This window comes from Pipistrellus hanaki (genome assembly GCF_964339955.1).
Source record: "Pipistrellus hanaki genome assembly, chromosome: X".
NCBI classification, from domain to species: domain Eukaryota; kingdom Metazoa; phylum Chordata; class Mammalia; order Chiroptera; family Vespertilionidae; genus Pipistrellus; species Pipistrellus hanaki.
This window is the reverse complement of record NC_140524.1, coordinates 7,961,605-7,978,626: the sequence shown is the minus strand read 5'-3', so window position 1 is coordinate 7,978,626 and position 17,022 is coordinate 7,961,605. Positions and strand designations below refer to the sequence as shown.

The following is a 17,022-nucleotide window of genomic DNA, read 5'->3' as shown; positions in this document are numbered from 1 at the left end:
GCACATCTTCATCCATTTTCTGCTTTTTGGCCGATGGTTTCATGAAAAACCTGTCCAAAGTTCGCTGTGCGAGGCGTTCGTTATGCGAGGCACCACTGTAAACAAGCAAAAAAAACAGTCACTTAAAATCTAAAATCTCATTACCCAGAAACAACATGCTATATTATCACTAGCATATATCCTCTTACTCTTTTATTATTATTTTAACCCTTACCCAAAGATATTTTTCCATTGATTTTTAGAGAGAGGGAAAGAGAGAAAGAAAGAGAGAAATATCAATATGAGAGAAACACATTGATTCGTTGCCTCCTGCACGGGCCCCTACCAGGGCCCAGGCTGGGGAGGAGCCTGCAACCGAGGTACGTGCCCTTGACCAGAAATGAACCCGGGACCCTTCAGTCCACAGGCCAACGCTCCATCTACTGAGCCAAACTGGCTAGGGCTCTTTTCTTTATTTCACTGTATATTTTAATATAAAGGCAGTCTTGCTTAGTGTAGGATAATGGGTAATGAGAAAGACTACTTAAAGTAGGTTCACATAAAACAAGAATTGATATTTCATTGTTAATAGTGACAAAAGAGCTTGACTATGATTTTGTCTTGTGAAACGAAGTTAGGAAAATAAGTTACTTTTCCTTTTCTTTTAAATATATTTTTATTGCTTTCAGAAAGGAAGAGAGAGGGAGAGAGAGAAAGAAACATCAGTGATGAGAGAGAATCATTGATCAGCTGCTTCCTGCACGCCCTACACTGGGAATCGAGCTTGCAACCCAGACATGTGCCCTGATTGGGAATTAAACTGCGACCTCCTGGTTCATAGGTCAACACTCAACCTCTGAGCCATCCCGGCCGGACCAGTTCTATGAATTTTTAACATGTATAGATTTATGTAATCACTATCACATGTAGGATCAGAGCAGTTGAACCACCCCAAAATCTTATGCTGTCCCTTTGCAGTTACACCCAAACTTATCCCCAACTCTTGGCAACTATCGGTCTATTCTCTGTTACTTTGGTTATAGCTTTTAGAGAACAGCATATGACTGGAATCATATAGTATATAATCTTTTGAGAACGTCATTTTCATTCAACATAATGTCTTTTCCAGTCTTCTAAGTTTTTGCATATTGCATCCAACAATAACTTATTCATTTTTATTGCCAAGTAGTATATATTGTGTGGGTATACGTTTGTTTATGCATTCATCCTAGAGGATATTTGAGTTTCCAGTTTTGGTTAGAGCTGCTGTAAACACTTGTGTATAGGTTTTTGTAGGAACATACGATTTCATTTCCGTAGGAGTGGGATTTTTGGGTCATGTGGTAAGTATGTGGCTAACTTTATAAGACTCTGCCAAACCATTTTCCACAGTGGCTATTTCATTCTTCATATGCACCTGTTACTGTCAGTATTTTTATGGCCATTCTAATTGGTGTATTGTGATAGCCCATCATAATTTTAATTTGCTTTTATCAAATGATTAATGATGAACAGTTTTCTTCTTCTGTTTATTTGCTGTCCATATGTCCTCTTTGGTGAATGGTGTGTTTGTTAGCAGTCTTTTGCTCATTTTTTTTAATCGGGTTGTTTGTTTATTTCCTGCTCAGTTTTGAGAGTTCTTTATATGTTCTGTATACAAGTCCCTTGTCAGATATCTGGTTTGTAAATATTTTTCCCAGTCTGTGGTTTGTCTTTACATCCTTTTTTTAAAAACTATGGCTCTTTATTTTCACATGGACACTTCAAAGAAAGTCATTACTAGCTTTTTTTTTTCTTCTTTTGGTGGGTTTTTAATTTTTTTTATCGATTGACTTTTTTTTGAGAGAGAGAGAGAGAGAAGGAAACATCAGTTTGTTGTTCCACTTGTTGATGCATTCACTGGTTGCTTCTTGTATGTGCCCTGACCGAGGATCAAACCTGCAACCTTGGTGTATTGGGACAATGTTCCAACCAACTGACCCGCCTGGCCAGGGCCTACTTTTATTTAATGTAATAAAAAGAAGAAAAGTCACACAAAAACATTAAACCTTGGGCTTAAAGGAAACCCACCTATCACTAGGAGCCTGGTTGAAGGATTCATGCTTTTAGAAGGGACATACAGTGCAGAATTCTCTAGAGAGAAAAGCAGTTGTGAAACGAGTCGGGGAGCTCATTTCCCAGGCTCGGAGTGATTTGGGGGAGGTGTCACAGTGCTTGGCATAGGGTGATGGGATAGTGATCGCTGACCAGGGCCTTGGAGTGGATCTTGCTGTCACACAATGCAGGTAACGGAGAGAGAGACACCAAAAAGTAATTAAGGCGCCAACCAACATTTTTTAATTGAGCATTTATCATGTAGGTCCAGAAAGGATAGGCATAGATTGTGTTAGGGTGGAGGTCTCAGAAACTGTCAGCCAGTAGAACAGCCTCTCTATCAGTTTCCCAAAGTTGTGCCACTCTTTTATTTTATAAATTTTATTGATTTCAGAGAGGAAGGGAGAGGGAGAGAGAGGTAGAAACATCAATGATGGGAGATTAGCTGCCTCCTGCACGCCCCCTACTGGGGATCCAGCCCACATCCCAGGCATGTGCCCTTGGCCAGAATTGAACCTGGGACCCTTCAGTCTACAGGCCGACGCTCTATCCATTGAACCAAGCCAGCTAGAGCTGTGCCACTCTTTTAAAAAATATATATTTTGAATGATTTCAGAGAGGAAGGGAGAGGGAGATAGAAACACCAGTCATGAGAGAGAACCATTGACCAGCTGCCTCCCGCATGCCCCACGCTGAGGATCGAGCCCTGACCAGGAATCGAGCCATGACCTCCTGGTTCATAGCTGAAGCTCAGCCACTGAGCCACGCCAGCCAGACAAGTTTTGCCACTCTTTTGGAATGAAGCCAGCATTCTTTTTGGCTTGGGGTGGCGAAGGTCAGTTTCCTCATAAGCCCCATCGAGGTTCCCCATATAGCGCAAGGAGCCTGCAGGAAGCCAGGCCCTTCAGGAACTTGGCAAAGGCTCCATCCCAGCGCTGCTGGTATTCCAGGCACACCAGATCTGGGCCGACATTAGGTACATAGTCTGTTACCAGCACAGAGGTGTCAAATCCAGCCACAATCACAAATGCATCAAATTCCGACAATGCCATGGGAGACACTGAGTGGCCACTGGTGGGAGAGCAGGCCCACGCCACTGCACCCCTCAGAGTCTGAAGGAGCTGACAGTGCTGATGGGGTAGTCCATATAGCTCCTGAAGTTCAGCTGGTAGTTTAGTCTCTGAACATTGGGACTACTGCAGGCCCAGGATCTCTGGCATCTTCCTTTATCCAGTCTAGACCTTTCTCCTTCATCCAGGCCTGAAGCCCAGCCGCATGCCAGGACTGTGCCTCATTTGCCCCTGGGTGAAGTGTTCTGATCTGGGGATGCCCTCATACAGGGCTGGCCCCTCTCCTGCTGCCTCTTCTTCAGTTTTCTTTGCTCCTGCTCCCAACTTACTCTTCCTCACCCGTCTGGCCCAAACTTGGGCTCTTTCATTTTGTAAAAAATATATTTTATTGATTTTTTTACAGAGAGGAAGGGAGAGGGATAGAGAGCTAGAAACATCGACAAGAGGGAAACATCGACCAGCTGCCTCCTGCACACCCCCCACTGGGGATGTGCCCGCAACCAAGGTACATGCCCTTGACCGGAATCGAACCTGGACCCTTGAGTCCTCAGTCCGATGCTCTATCCACTGAGCCACACCGGTTAGGGCTTGGGCTCTTTCTTATCTTCTCCCACCGCACCCCTTTTCCCTAACTCCCCACCTTTCACCCCGTGGCCCAGTAAAGCAGTATTTCTTCAGCATTGCTTGCTCAAGACCTTGTCTAGCTCCTCCTCATCTGAGCACAAAGAATGGATCCCTGTCTCTACTTTCTTTTTGCAGACAAAAGTTTTAAATTCTTACCAGTTTTTATCTTTTATGGATCATGCTTTGTTGTCATCTCTAAGAACTCTGCAAAACTGCAGGCAGGACAAATTCTGTTTCCTTCTAATAATGATATAGTTTCATGCCCTGACCAGTTTGGCTCAGTGAATAGAGCATCAGCCTGCGGACTGAGGGGTCCCGGGTTCGATTCCGGTCAAGGGCATGTACCTTGGTTGCGGGCACATCCCCAGTGGGGGGTGTGCAGGAGGCAGCTGGTCGATGTTTCTCTCTCATCGATGTTTCTCTATTCCTTTCCCTTCCTCTCTGTAAAAAATCAATAAAATATATATTTTAAAAAGATATAGTTTTATATTTAGAATAAATAATTTGTTTTGAGTTCATTTTTGTATAAAGTGTGAGGTGTTTCAACACACTTCACTGAAAAGGGTGTCTTTTTCTCCTTTGAATTGCCTTTGTCAGAAATCACTTGTCCATATTTGTGTGCATCTGTTTCTGGACTATTTTCTGTTCGTTTGACCTGTGTGTCTGTACCTTTTCAGATAGCACACTGTCTTGAATACTGTAGCTTTACGATAAGTCTTAACACTGGGCAGTGATTCCTCCAATTTTATTCTTTTTCAAAATTACTTTGTATGTTCTATTATTATTTTTAATTCTCACAGGAGGATATGTTTTTGTTTGATCCTAGAGAGAGAGAAAGTGGGGAGAGAGACATCCGATCGCCTGTCTTTCGTACGCTCCCCAACCGGGGATCGAACCCACGACCCTTTGGTCTACAGGATGATGCTCTAACCAACTGAGCAACACTGGCCAGGGCTCCTGCTGGGATTTTAATTGGAATTTCTTTAAATATATAGATGAATTTGGTGACTCTTCAAATCCATGAATTCAGTGTGTGTCTCCATTTATTTAGATCACATGTGTCAAACACAAGGCCCGCGGGCCAAATCCAGCCCGCCAGGCCTTGCAATGTGGCCCGCACCACGCTGTCATCACTGCACTCCGCTGTCAGTTTATGACATTGTCAGTTTATGACTGTTCAGTAAACCATTCGGCCCGCGATTTAGGCTGGATTTTAGATTTTGGCCCCTTCTCTGATTGAGTTCGACACCCCTAATTTAGATCATCCTTGATTTCTTTGGTCAGCATTTTATATGTTTCAGTCCTGTTGACACTTTTGTTTTTGGAGGCAATCAACCCATTTAGGTTCAGATCACAAGTTCTCACCATGCTTTTGTGGATTGTGATTTCAATGGCTGCAATTTTCAAGGCCTTTGCAGACCTATTTGGATCAGTAGCATGTGCGCCACCCAGTGGCCATTCTGGGACTTGAGCTGTGATTTAGCTCTTCAGGTCTCAGTCTACGCAGGTCCAAATCCATGTGTGTGCTGCTCCCTCTGCAATCTCTTCAGTTCGTCACGGTTCATTGGAACGTTCATTGGAACGATCTTGTTCACCGTCTGGGGCCAAGTAGCAGGAGGGGGGAGAGGGGGTGTGAGAGAGAAAGAGAGAAGGCATCAAAATCTCACTTCCACCTCTTCAGACTTTTGCTTCTCTGATTGGAGAGGAAGCTTCCTGTCATTCAGTTTTAGATTTCTGCTGTTCCCCTATTGTCACTTCTGCCACCCCAAGTTTGCTTTGGGCTGGCACACAGGAGAACAGACAAAAGAAAAAAGAAGGGAAAATGGGCCATTTCTAGACACTCCCTTGAGTTTTTGGAGATCCCCTTCCCACTATTTAAGCCAGAACAAGACTAGGTTTTTTTCTGGAGTTTTTTCTGTCCACATCAATGGATGCTTCCAGATTTCAGGCTGTGTTGTATCCGCACGGGGGGATGCCAGAGGGAAAAAATGCTAAACTCATCCTTGGTTCAGTGGCACTTTGAATTCTGGTCTTCTCCCCAATCCTCCTGCTTCACTTTTCAGAGTCTAGTTGCTCCTGCTTATTATAGCTACATTTAGCGGGAACAAGGTGGAATATGCTCAGTCCATCTTATCCAGGACAGAAATCTCTCTATAGATTTCTCTATATGAATAAAGAATGAAATCAATGTTTGATATAGGAGGTATATGTTTTGCTAACAACATTTTGTTATATCTATTACTTCACATTTAACTTTCTGTTTTTAAAATATTTTTTTTTCTGATTTCAGAGAGAAAGGGAGAGACAAAAACATTAATAATGAGGGAGAATCATTGATAGGCTGCCTCCTGCAAGCCCCCGACTGGAGATCAAGCTTGCAACCTGGGCATGTGCCCTGACCAGGAATCTAACCGTGACCTCCTGGTTTGTAGGTTGATGCTCAACCACTGAGCCAAAAAATAGATATTTTATATATACATACATACATGTGTGTGGGTGTGTATTTATTTATTTCAGAGAGCAAGGGAAAGGGATGGAAAAATAGAAATATCAGTGATAAGAGAGAATCATTGATCGGCTGCCTCCTGCACGTCCCCTTCTGGGGACTGAGCCTGCAACCCGGGCATGTGGCCTGAACCAGGAATTGAACTGTGACCTCCTGGTTCATAGATTGATGCTCAACCACTGAGCCATGCCGCCTGGGCAAGGTCATAAATTTTTTTTTAATTGGGGTGACACTGGTTAATAAAAGTACACAACTTCAGGTGCACAATTCCACAACACATCACTGTACACTCTGTTGTGTGTTCACCACCCCAAGTCCAGTCTCCCTCCATCACCCATTTTTCCCCTCATATCCCTCTCCTCCCTCCAGCAATCACCACACTTTTATGCCTTTTTAATTTAAAAAACAAGAGCAAAAAACTAAAACAGACCCTTTGCTCCTAATTCCATCCTAAGTTGCTTACAATGTTTTCTGTCTCCTTTATATGTGTGTTTTGATGTGGTATGGTAGTCATCTCTGTGTAAAAAATCTTAACATAAAGACTTCACTACTTTTCATTGTTGCTGTAGCATTTTCAGAAATATCTCCTTTATAGACCTATAAAAGGAAAGGATAGAACTTTATTAAATGCAATTATGCATCAGATACTAAATAAACCTTTATAGACAAGGTCCCATGCTACATACTAGGACATAAATGTGAATAAATCACTCTTCGCTCTCATGGAACCTGAGGTTAAACTGCGAGGCAGAAGCAAATAAATGAGCACAACAAAGAAAAACCCGGATAAAAGTTTCCTAGAGAGGAAAGGTTTCATACAACTGGTGCGGGCCCCTTGAAGGAAGAGTAAATATTTGTCAGGACTCAGAACAGAGTGGTGCATTGTGAGAAGTATGCATAATTTGTATTTCAAGGGATTGCATCATAGACCTATACTCACTGGCAATGAATAGTTTATAAGACTTATTGTTAACTAAGAAGAAAGGCTTTAAAAGGAAGCAACCATGCTGTCACCTTGATATTGAACTTCTAGTCTCCAGAACTGTGAGAAAATAAAGGCCTGTTGTTTAAGCTAAAAAAAAAAAAAAAAAAAAAAAAAAAAAAAAAAAAAAAAAAGACTTATTGTTAAGTACAAAAACCAGGTTAAAAACATATGATATGACTTCATTTATGTGGAAAAAAGACTTGGTGTACATGCAGCAAAAGTTATGACAGGACATATACCCAACTGCTAACAGTGGTCACTATCTTACAAGATAGCTTTTATCTTGTAAGAGATTGTTTTCAATTATTATGTATATTATTAAATATACTAATGAAATAATGCATAAAATGAAAATTTGAGCCCTAACTGGTTTGGCTCAGTGGATAGAGCATCGGCCTGTAGACTAAAGGGTTCCAGGTTCGATTCCAGTCAAGGGTATGTACCTTGGTTGCGGGCATATCCCCAGTGGGGGGTGTGTAGGAGGCAGCTGGTCAATGTTTCTCTCTCATCAATGTTTCTAACTATCCATCTCCCTTCCTGTCTATAAAAAAATCAATAATATATATTTAAAAAATGAAATTTTGACTCAAAGGAACGTTATTCAACCATATAGATATTCTGTAAGTCGGTATAATTTGAAAACATTCTTTAGACATGGGACCCTTTTTTCAAACAATTATAGTGAGTCCAATTTTAAAATTTTTAATTTTTTTTTAGATAGAGAGAAATGGAGAATGAGAGAGAGATAGAAACATCAATGAGAAAGAAACATCAATCAGCTGCCTCCTGCACGCCCCACACTGGGGATCAAGCCTGCAACCTGGGCACGTGCCCTGACCCGGAGTTGAACTGGCACCCTCTAGGTTCATGGGTTCATGGTCAACCACCGAACCACACAGGCCTTCTCAAGTCCAGTTTTTTTAGTAAGCAGAGTGATTTCGTTTCCTAGTGAGGCTGGCGGACATGCAGATCTTGATTTCTGTGTTTGTGTGCTTGCGTGCATACTCAAACACCTCTGGAATGCTGTCTAGATCCTGGGGTGTTAATAGTTACAACTCTGAGAGATATGATTATGAATATTTTAAGTTTTCCTTTTTCATTATTTTTTTAAATTAAAAATTATTTTTTCTATAAGAAACAAGTTGTTATAGTTAGTAGATGGTTTTTTGTTTTTTTTAAGAAAATATTCGACACTTGGGGCTACATGGCGAATTGGGCACTCTCATGTATTGATGATGAAAATATAACTTGTGACACTATTCTGGGAAGAGATTTAGTATCATGTGTCAAGAGTCTATGGACATGACCATGTCCTTTGACCTAGTAAACCTATTTCTAAGAATTTGCCTTATGAAATAACGCAAGAAACTTGTTAACAATGTGCTTATCAGAGCAATATTTATAATGAGAAATTAGAAATGACTTTAATATCTTATGTTCCATTTGATGAAATATAAAGACCATAAAATTATGTTCAAGGGGATTTTGATAAGGAAAAGCCCCGCCTTGGTCAGTCCCAACCCCACAGAGGGAAAGAGCCATTTGACTCCTATTGCCATAGATTAGTTTTGCTTCTATTTGAGCCTTATATGTATGCTTTTGTGTTTGTCTTTCACTCAGTATGTCTTTGAGATTTATCCATAGCATTACATGTATCAGCACTTCTTTGCTCTTCTTTATCATTATATTGTATCCCATTGTATGAATATACTACAATTGATCCATTCTTCTGTTAATATACATTTGAGTTATTTCTAGTTTAGGGCTATTATGCATAAAACTGTTGTTAGTTTGTTCATACTTTTTGGTGGACAAATGTACTCATTTCCCCTAGGGTGAATTTACTTTCCACTTGCCTTCTGAAATTGAGGAGTAAAAGTATTATACTAATAAAAGCTTAGGTGGTCCTCATGCCATCACGCCATCACAAGATGGCTGTGCCCATAGCGGAGGCGGGGTTCCTCTAGTAAATCTAGTAAATTACTTAGGAGAAGGATTACTATACTACTCGGTAAATAATGTTTAGTTTTATAAGAAACTGCCCAAACTGTTTTCCAAGCTGTACCTAGATACACCTACCAGCAATCTACTGGTATTCCAGTTACTCCATATCCTTACCAGTGCTGATATTTATAATCTCGAATTTTTGCCATTCTGTGGATATACAGTGATGTCACATTGTGGTTTTATATACACTGAGTGGCCAGATTATTATGATCTCTGAATGCATAATAATATGGCCACTCAGTGTATATCCTATATAATAAAAGGCTAATATGCAAATTGTCCCCTCGACCAGCAAGCAGGCTGGCCAACTGCCCATGTCCCCTGCCCCTGGCCAGGCTCTCTAGACCCCACCCATGCACAAATTCATGCACCAGGCCTCTAAAACACTCACTCACTCACTCACTCACTCACTGAGTGGCCAGATTATTATGTGTTCAGAGATCATAATAATCTGGCCACTCAGTGTATGTTTTAAGTGCTTTTGTGTGTTTTAAAAATATTTTTATTGATTTTGGAGAGGAAGGGAGACGGAGAGAGAGAGAAATAGCAATGATGGGAGAGAATCATTGATCAGCTGCCTCCTGCACATCCCACACTGAGGATCAAGCTTTCAACCCCCCGGGCATGTGCCCTGACCAGGAATGGAACCGTGACCTCCTGGTTCATAGGTCAGCCATGAGCCACGCTGGCCGGGCTGCTTTTGGTTTGAATGTTCATACCTTTTGAACCAATAATTTCACTTTGGGGACATTGTCCTAAGTATATGATCTAAAATCCAGAAAATCTTCTATGATGTGTTCTCTGCTGTGTAACTTATAAAAGCCAAATGTGAGAAATAACCTAAATGTCAGGTATTAGGGAAGTAGGTGCATAATTTATGATATATTTATTATGATAAAATATGCAGCCATTCAAAATTATCTTAAAATACAATAAAAGCAGGATATAATATTATACAGAGTAAGGTATTAACTATGGAAAATATGGGTATTAAAATAGTATAGCTATATACATCAACAAAAATTTTATTTTGAAGTAACAATTTTTATTTATTTTTAATTTATTGTTGCCACTATCACAGATGTGCCCCATTCCTCCCCTTACCTACCTCCACCCAGCCGCACCCCCCTCCTTCTGGCCATCACCACACTTCTCTGTGTCCATGGGATATTCATATATGTTCTCTGGCTAATCTCTTCACCTTATTTCATCCAGTCCCCCCCATTCTCCTCCTCTCTGACGTCTGTCAGTGTGTTCCATATATCCATGCCTCTGCTTCTGTTTTGTCCAAAGAGGACATACAGATGGCCAATACATATATGAAAAAGGCTCAGCATCACTAATCATCAGAGAGATGTGAACTAAAACTACCACGAGGTATCACCTCACACTTGCCGGAATGGCTATCATCAGTAAATCCACAAACAACACCTGTTGACAAGAATGTGGAGAAAAGGGAACCCTGGTGCAGCTACTGTTGAAAATAGTGTGGCGTTTCCTCAAAAAATTAAAAATGGAGCTGCCTTTTGACCCAGCAATCCCACTTCTGGGAATATTTCCTAAGAACCCTGTGTTCATAGCAACATTATTTACCAGCCAAGATCTGGGAAAAAAGTTTCTTTGAAAAAATACTAGAAGGAGAAAACACACCAAAATACCTTTCGGTGGTGGTACTGTGTAATTTGCCCCTATCCTTATGTGTTTTGTTAATGATCATGTGACCATTTTAGAAGAATACAAAATTTACTAAGTCAACTTGTATTTATTTTTAAACTTCATTTAAAAACTTTCCCCAGATTTGATGTTCTATAATGCTTTCTCCTTATCTAATCTTTCCTGCAACATGAAAAATTACTCTCTTGGGTTTCTTTAAATATTTGATTTCTGCTACTGTTTTGACTCTCAAATGACAAATTGCATGAAAAAGACACTCTTGTGTTGTTTCTTCTTCTGAACATCTGATGTTGCGACATCCAGTCCAGGACGGAAGATAAAATAGAGCGATTCAAGAAAGCAGTTGAGTACTATTCAGTCACAACCAAAATCTCTTCGCTGCCAGTGAGTTCCTCCTCCTTTCTAGGTAAGGCTTCCACCGGACCCGGAACTGCTCTGTCCATAGAGGAGACTGAGGTGGCCCCTCAGAAACTCCGGGCCAGAGGAGAATCCCTTGTTTGTATTGCATCCTCCTGTTTGCTAGACATTCTCCTTTGAATTTCCATGCAATAAGAGAGGTGACATGAGACAAGGCCCCGATTGCCCAAAACGTTAGTTGGCGTCCTATGCCATTCTCTGAGCTTGGGCTTCTTCTGGTGCTACCTTCCATTGTGGCCTAGTACACATAAGACAGCCCTCTCAGTGGTGTCAGACCTGAGTTCGAATTCCACCTCTGCTGCTTACTAACTGTGCAATCTTGGCAAGAAAGGTGGCTCACGATACCTATTAGATAAGGTGGTTATCCGATGCAATAATTTATGTAAGATTCCTGACATGGTGCATAATAGCTGCTCAGTAAGATGTGACTTATTTATAATTAATAATAATTTTTCAGGTGATGTGGGGTTAGCAGAATGTAACGTGGTAGAATTATGACGATTGCCTAAAATGTCGCCCTTTCTCTTGGCTTCAGGGTTTCGTAACAATCGCCTGGGAAATCCTCCCATTCCACGAAGTCACATGAGTGGTATTTCTCCTGGGAGGCCAATGGTAAGTATCCTTTAAGGGGCCTCAGACCGTTATTTTAGCACTAGACTCTGGTGGCTTCCTGAGTTTCATAGCCTGAGTTAGGTTGTCTCAGTGTAATCAGTGTGTTAAGACTGGCATATACCTATGTCACATTCTCAGCTGGAGGCCAGCAGACTATGTCAAGAAGACATCCAGATCAGTAACCACTAGGGCCTGGCGAAGGTAGATGTGCTAATGGTGGAGAGCGTTCTAGACCATGGTTTGGTTCATTGCCTGCCTCTGGAGAATTCTATCCGGACATCACCGTTAGAATTATTTCTTGTTTCTCTCAGTAGGTTCTTTGTATCCCAATAACCCTTGCTACAGCCATCATCTGCTATGTCACAGCTTTTGAGGGAGCCATCTTGGAGCATGGTAAAATGTTAAAGAGCTTCTCTGTCTGTTTTATCCTTCAGTTCTCTCACCATGTGCCCCAGAAAATGAAATATCCACCACCATTCCCATTGGGACCCAACTCCTCTCTTCTCTTCTCCCCCCATGCTTTGGGGGAATCCCATGCTTTTTCTGAGAATCCCCTGCTGGAGGACAACCCCCTTGCCACTTGGGGTATCTCTTATGACTCATCACAGTTTCCCAATTACCTGACTTCCAAAGCCTCACCTCCTCTGGGACCAGACTCTTCCCACTCTTCCTCCTCTGGTGATGAGCCAAACGGAGTCAGCTCTGAGTAAGTATCTGTATAGGCACCCAAGGAAACAGACTTCCGAAGCATCTCTGTTCTTTTGCTGCTAACCTGGGCTGGGGCGTGGGGAAGCGCATGCTCCTGGCTTCTCTCTGTGGCTCTTTGCTTCCTAAGCAAAGTATGAAAACTCTCTCTCTGCTTGGCCACTTCATGCTCGTTTTGACCCTAGACGGGTGGTAATTTTCAGACACTCAAGCCATGGAGGTAAAAGGCAGCACAGCAGCTAGTTGTGGCTAGCCATTTCTCAATCAGTGAGGGGAGCGGACTGAATGTTAAAAAAATGAGAAGAATTTTTAGAGTGGAGGTATTGGAACAGTTGTGTAGGCTGTTATATTGTTAGTGACTCAGACAGGATGTTGATGATTAAAATATCGGCATTTTGCATTAGTTCATTTGTTCTTAGATTGTTCTCTGAGCAGATTATCCCTGGGAAACGGGGCTGCCCTGAGGTTTCAATTGCAATTATTTTCTTAGAACATGCGCAGACTCTAAATGTGATCTCTTACGTGGTGGGAAGGATTCGGAATGGTTCCCACCGCTTCCGGTCACGTTGGTTTGTGTCAGATGGAAGAAGCCAGGAGGGTGGTGATGGCCACTGAGTGGAAACAGCCCACTGCTAACCCAGTGTCCAAACTCCCCAAGGGTTTGTCAGGTTCCTTGAGATCAGAGTAGACACTTGAGCTGGAATATCCTTATCAACTTCCTTTCTCTCTCTACATTGTCTCTCTCGATCTTTTAGTCACGTCACAGAATCATTTCATCGGCAGTCCAGATGGGAGGACCCCAATTGTAGCAGAGGTCCGTGGGTGCAGCCTATTGACTCTGGAGTTTCTGATTCTGCCCTGGGAAATGGCGAGCCCCACATCCCGTCTCTGCTCTCTATGTCTACGAGGAACCACATGGACATCACCATTCCGCCGTTGCCGCCAGTCGCCCCAGAAGTCTTGCGGGTGGCCGAACACAGACACCGAAGAGGTCTCATGTACCCGTATATCTACCACGTCCTCACCAAGGTGAGCGCGCCTCAGTGCCTCCTCCCCTCCTTGCTCTTCAGAGTGCACTTCACACTTCCTCGACCTGTAGGTCACCGGAGAAAATGCTGATTGATGGTATCTGAAGGGAGATAAAAGGAGACCGAGTGTCCTGGGGCTTCTCATTGTATTATGGGTCTTAGGTGAGGTGAGACCAGAAGGAGATGGGACTGCAGTAAATGAGGCCCAAGAAGTGTAACTGAGATTTCCAAGAAGAAACGTGGCAGATTCTGGTCCAGGGGAGGACTCTAGAAGAAGAGGCTTTATGCCCTTGTGTTTTGCCTTTCTTACTTCCGCAGAGCTGTTCCCCTCCATCATCTTACCATCCAAATCCACGCCCCAGCAAAAGGTGTAAGATGAACTTTTCCCGTTTAGTTGGCTAATCAGTTATAGCAAAGACTTTAAAAACAGAGCAGAGCTTTGAAGCTGGCTGTGGTCAGCTGGACTTATTGCTGCTTTTTATTTTATTTTTTAAACATAAATTTTATTTATTTTTTATTTTTATTGATTTTTATTTTTTATTGATTTTTTTACAGAGAGGAAGGGAGAGGGACAGAGAGCTAGAAACATCATGAGAGAGAAACATAAACCAGCCACTTCCTGCATACCCCCTACCGGGGACGTGCCCGAAACCAATGTACATGCCCTTGACCGGAATCGAACGTGAGACCCTTCAGTCTGTAGACCGATGCTCTATCCACCGAGCCAAACCAGTTTTGGCTTTTATTATTTTTTTAAGAACCATCTTGCGTTCTTTTAAAAAAAATTTTTTAAATCTTTTTATTTCGGAGAGCAAGGGAGAGGAAGAGAGAGAGACATCAATGATGAGAGAATTATTGATAGGCTGCCTCCTGCGTGCCTACACGGGGGATGGAACCTGCAATCCGGGCATATGCCCTGACCGGGAATTGAACCTTGATCTCCGGGTTCATAAGTCAACACTCAACCACTGAGCCACATCAGCTGGGCTATGGCTTCTTTTTAGTCTGAAACTATCTTAAGTACAAGTGGAAACTTTAGTGGCTAGGCTACATACAGCTCCTTACTGGTTCTTCTCGGCTCAATCCCAAACCTTGAGGTAACTAATTTCCTCCTTCTCTCTGGCTTATATTCTTATTAGGGTGAGATCAAGATCCCTGTATGCATTGAGGATGAGTGTAACATGGAGCTGCCGCCAGCTGCTCTTCTGTTCCGGTCAGCTCGTCAGTATGTATATGGGGTGCTTTTCAGCCTGGCAGAGACACAGCGGAAACTGGAGCGCCTGGCCATACGGCGTCGGCTGCCTGTGGAACGTAAGCGCAGTTCTGGCTTTGACAGATTTCCCAAAGCTTGACGCAGAGCAAAAATGTATCTGCAAACACATACTTTTGGCTGTGGAACATTTTTATTTTTATTTTATTGATTTTGTACAGAGAAGAAGGGAGAGAGATAGAGAGCTAGAAACATCGATGAGAGAGAGTCATCGATCAGCTGCCTCTTGCACACCCACTCCTGGGGATATGCCCACAACCAAGGTACATGCCCTTGACTGGAATCGAACCCGGGACCCTTCAGTCCCCAAGCCGACGCTCTATCCATTGAGCCAAACTGGTCTCAGCTATGGAACATTTTTTAAGAAAATGTATAATTCACCAGGATACTCATTGGTATGGGGAATTCATTAACTTATGCTCCAATTCTTTTTTTAAAATTATATTTTTATTGATTTTTGAGAGGAAGGCAGAGTGGGAGAGAGAGAGAAAGAGAAACATCAATGGTAAGAGAGAATCATTGATTGGCTGCCTCCTGCACGCCCCCTATTGGGGATCGAGCTTGCAACCCGAGCATGTGCCCTTGACTAGAATCGAACCTGGGACCCTTCAGTTTGCAGACCGTCCCTCTATTTACTGAGCCAAATCGGGTAGGGCTGAGTCCCAATTGTTTAACCATTAAGCATTCAGAGCAACTATTACTTATATAAACCATGCTGGGCCTTGGGAATGCAGAGGTGTATCGGACACAATCTCCTCTTCAGTGAGGTTTTTGTTTTGGAACTTGATCCTATAGATTAGTGGTCGGCAAACTGCGGCTCTCGAGCTGCGGTTTGCCACTCTGTTGACTAATGAGTTTGCCGATCACTGCTGTAGATAATTGGAGCCATTGAAATGTGTGTGTGTGTGTGTGTGTGTGTTTTGTTTTCAGAGGAGAAAGGAAAGGAATAGAGAGATAGAAACATCAATGATGAGAGATAAATATCGATTGGCTGCCTCCTGCATGCCCCACACTGGGGATTGAGCCCAAAACCCAGGCATGTGCCCTGACTGGGAGTCAAACTGTGACCTGGTTCCTAGGTTAACAACCACTGAACCACACTGGCCAGGCGAGCCTTGATTTCTCCATCTGCAAAATGAGCCCTACATTTTGTAATAATGTAGGCATAATCTCTCTCACAATTTTTCTGAAGAGCAAATGAGATTTACTTTTATATGCAAAGTACTTAACACATATCAAGAAGATAGTAAATGCTTACTACTGCTACCAATAAATATTATAGCAACAAAAGTAAAAAAGGTGTTGAGATGTGGTCGATCTTGTCCATTGTGGCCAGCTGCAGAAATACTCGGAAAGTCTCTACATCCTGGTTTTCCTCAATGTCTGTTTTCCAGTTCCTGCAGTGATCCTTAAGGAGTGGTCTGCCTACAAAGGGAAGTCACCTCAAACCCCCGAACTGGTGTCTGCACTGACATTTCGGGAATGGACCTGCCCAAACCTCAAGAGGCTCTGGCTGGGCAAAGCCGTTGAGGACAAGAACAGGAGGATGAGGGCCTTCCTGGCCTGCATGAAGTCAGATACCCCCAGCATGCTCAATCCAGCCAACGTGCCCACCCACCTGCTGCTCATGTGCTGTGTGCTCCGGTAAGCTGTGGCACCGGGAGGCAGCCTGCTCATTTCTCTCTTACTTTTCGGATATTTCCTTTAATCAGGTGTGTTTATGTGTGTTTGGGGTGGGCAGGTTTTTGTTTTATATTTAGCTTAGACTTCAGAAACACAAATTGATTGCTTTGATCGTCTCCTTGGCTTATGATCTCTGTCATCATCAATCTACGCATCACCTATCTTTTTATTTTTATTTTTAAAATATACTTTATTGATCTTTTACAGAGAGGAAGGGGGAGAGAGATAGAGAGCTAGAAACGTTGAGAGAGAAACATCAACCAGCTGCCTCCTGCACAACCCCAACCGGGGATGTGCCCGCAACCAATGTGCATGCCCTTGACCGGAATCGAACCTGGGACCTTTCAGTCCGCAGACCGACGCTCTAC

General features: G+C 42.7%; 1 protein-coding gene across 7 annotated transcripts in view; it reads left to right on the top strand.

The window, feature by feature from the left end:
• FAM120C (family with sequence similarity 120 member C) overlaps positions 1-17,022 on the top strand; it is a 65,545-nt gene that overhangs the window by 20,379 nt on the left and 28,144 nt on the right. For 6 of the 7 annotated variants that reach the window (XR_014793784.1, XR_014793785.1, XR_014793786.1 and 3 more), the window contains exons 5-10: positions 11,243-11,345; positions 11,892-11,968; positions 12,403-12,674; positions 13,429-13,702; positions 14,841-15,012; positions 16,366-16,615. Coding sequence is in view for 4 of the 7 variants with exons in the window: in XM_084871026.1 (XP_084727152.1) it covers positions 11,243-11,345; positions 11,892-11,968; positions 12,403-12,674; positions 13,429-13,702; positions 14,841-15,012; positions 16,366-16,615 (1,148 nt within the window). In the remaining 3 variants the exon portion in view is untranslated. Of the gene's footprint in view, positions 1-11,242; positions 11,346-11,891; positions 11,969-12,402; positions 12,675-13,428; positions 13,703-14,840; positions 15,013-16,365; positions 16,616-17,022 lie in introns of those variants that run through there. The other variant, XM_084871028.1, reaches the window with a different exon arrangement.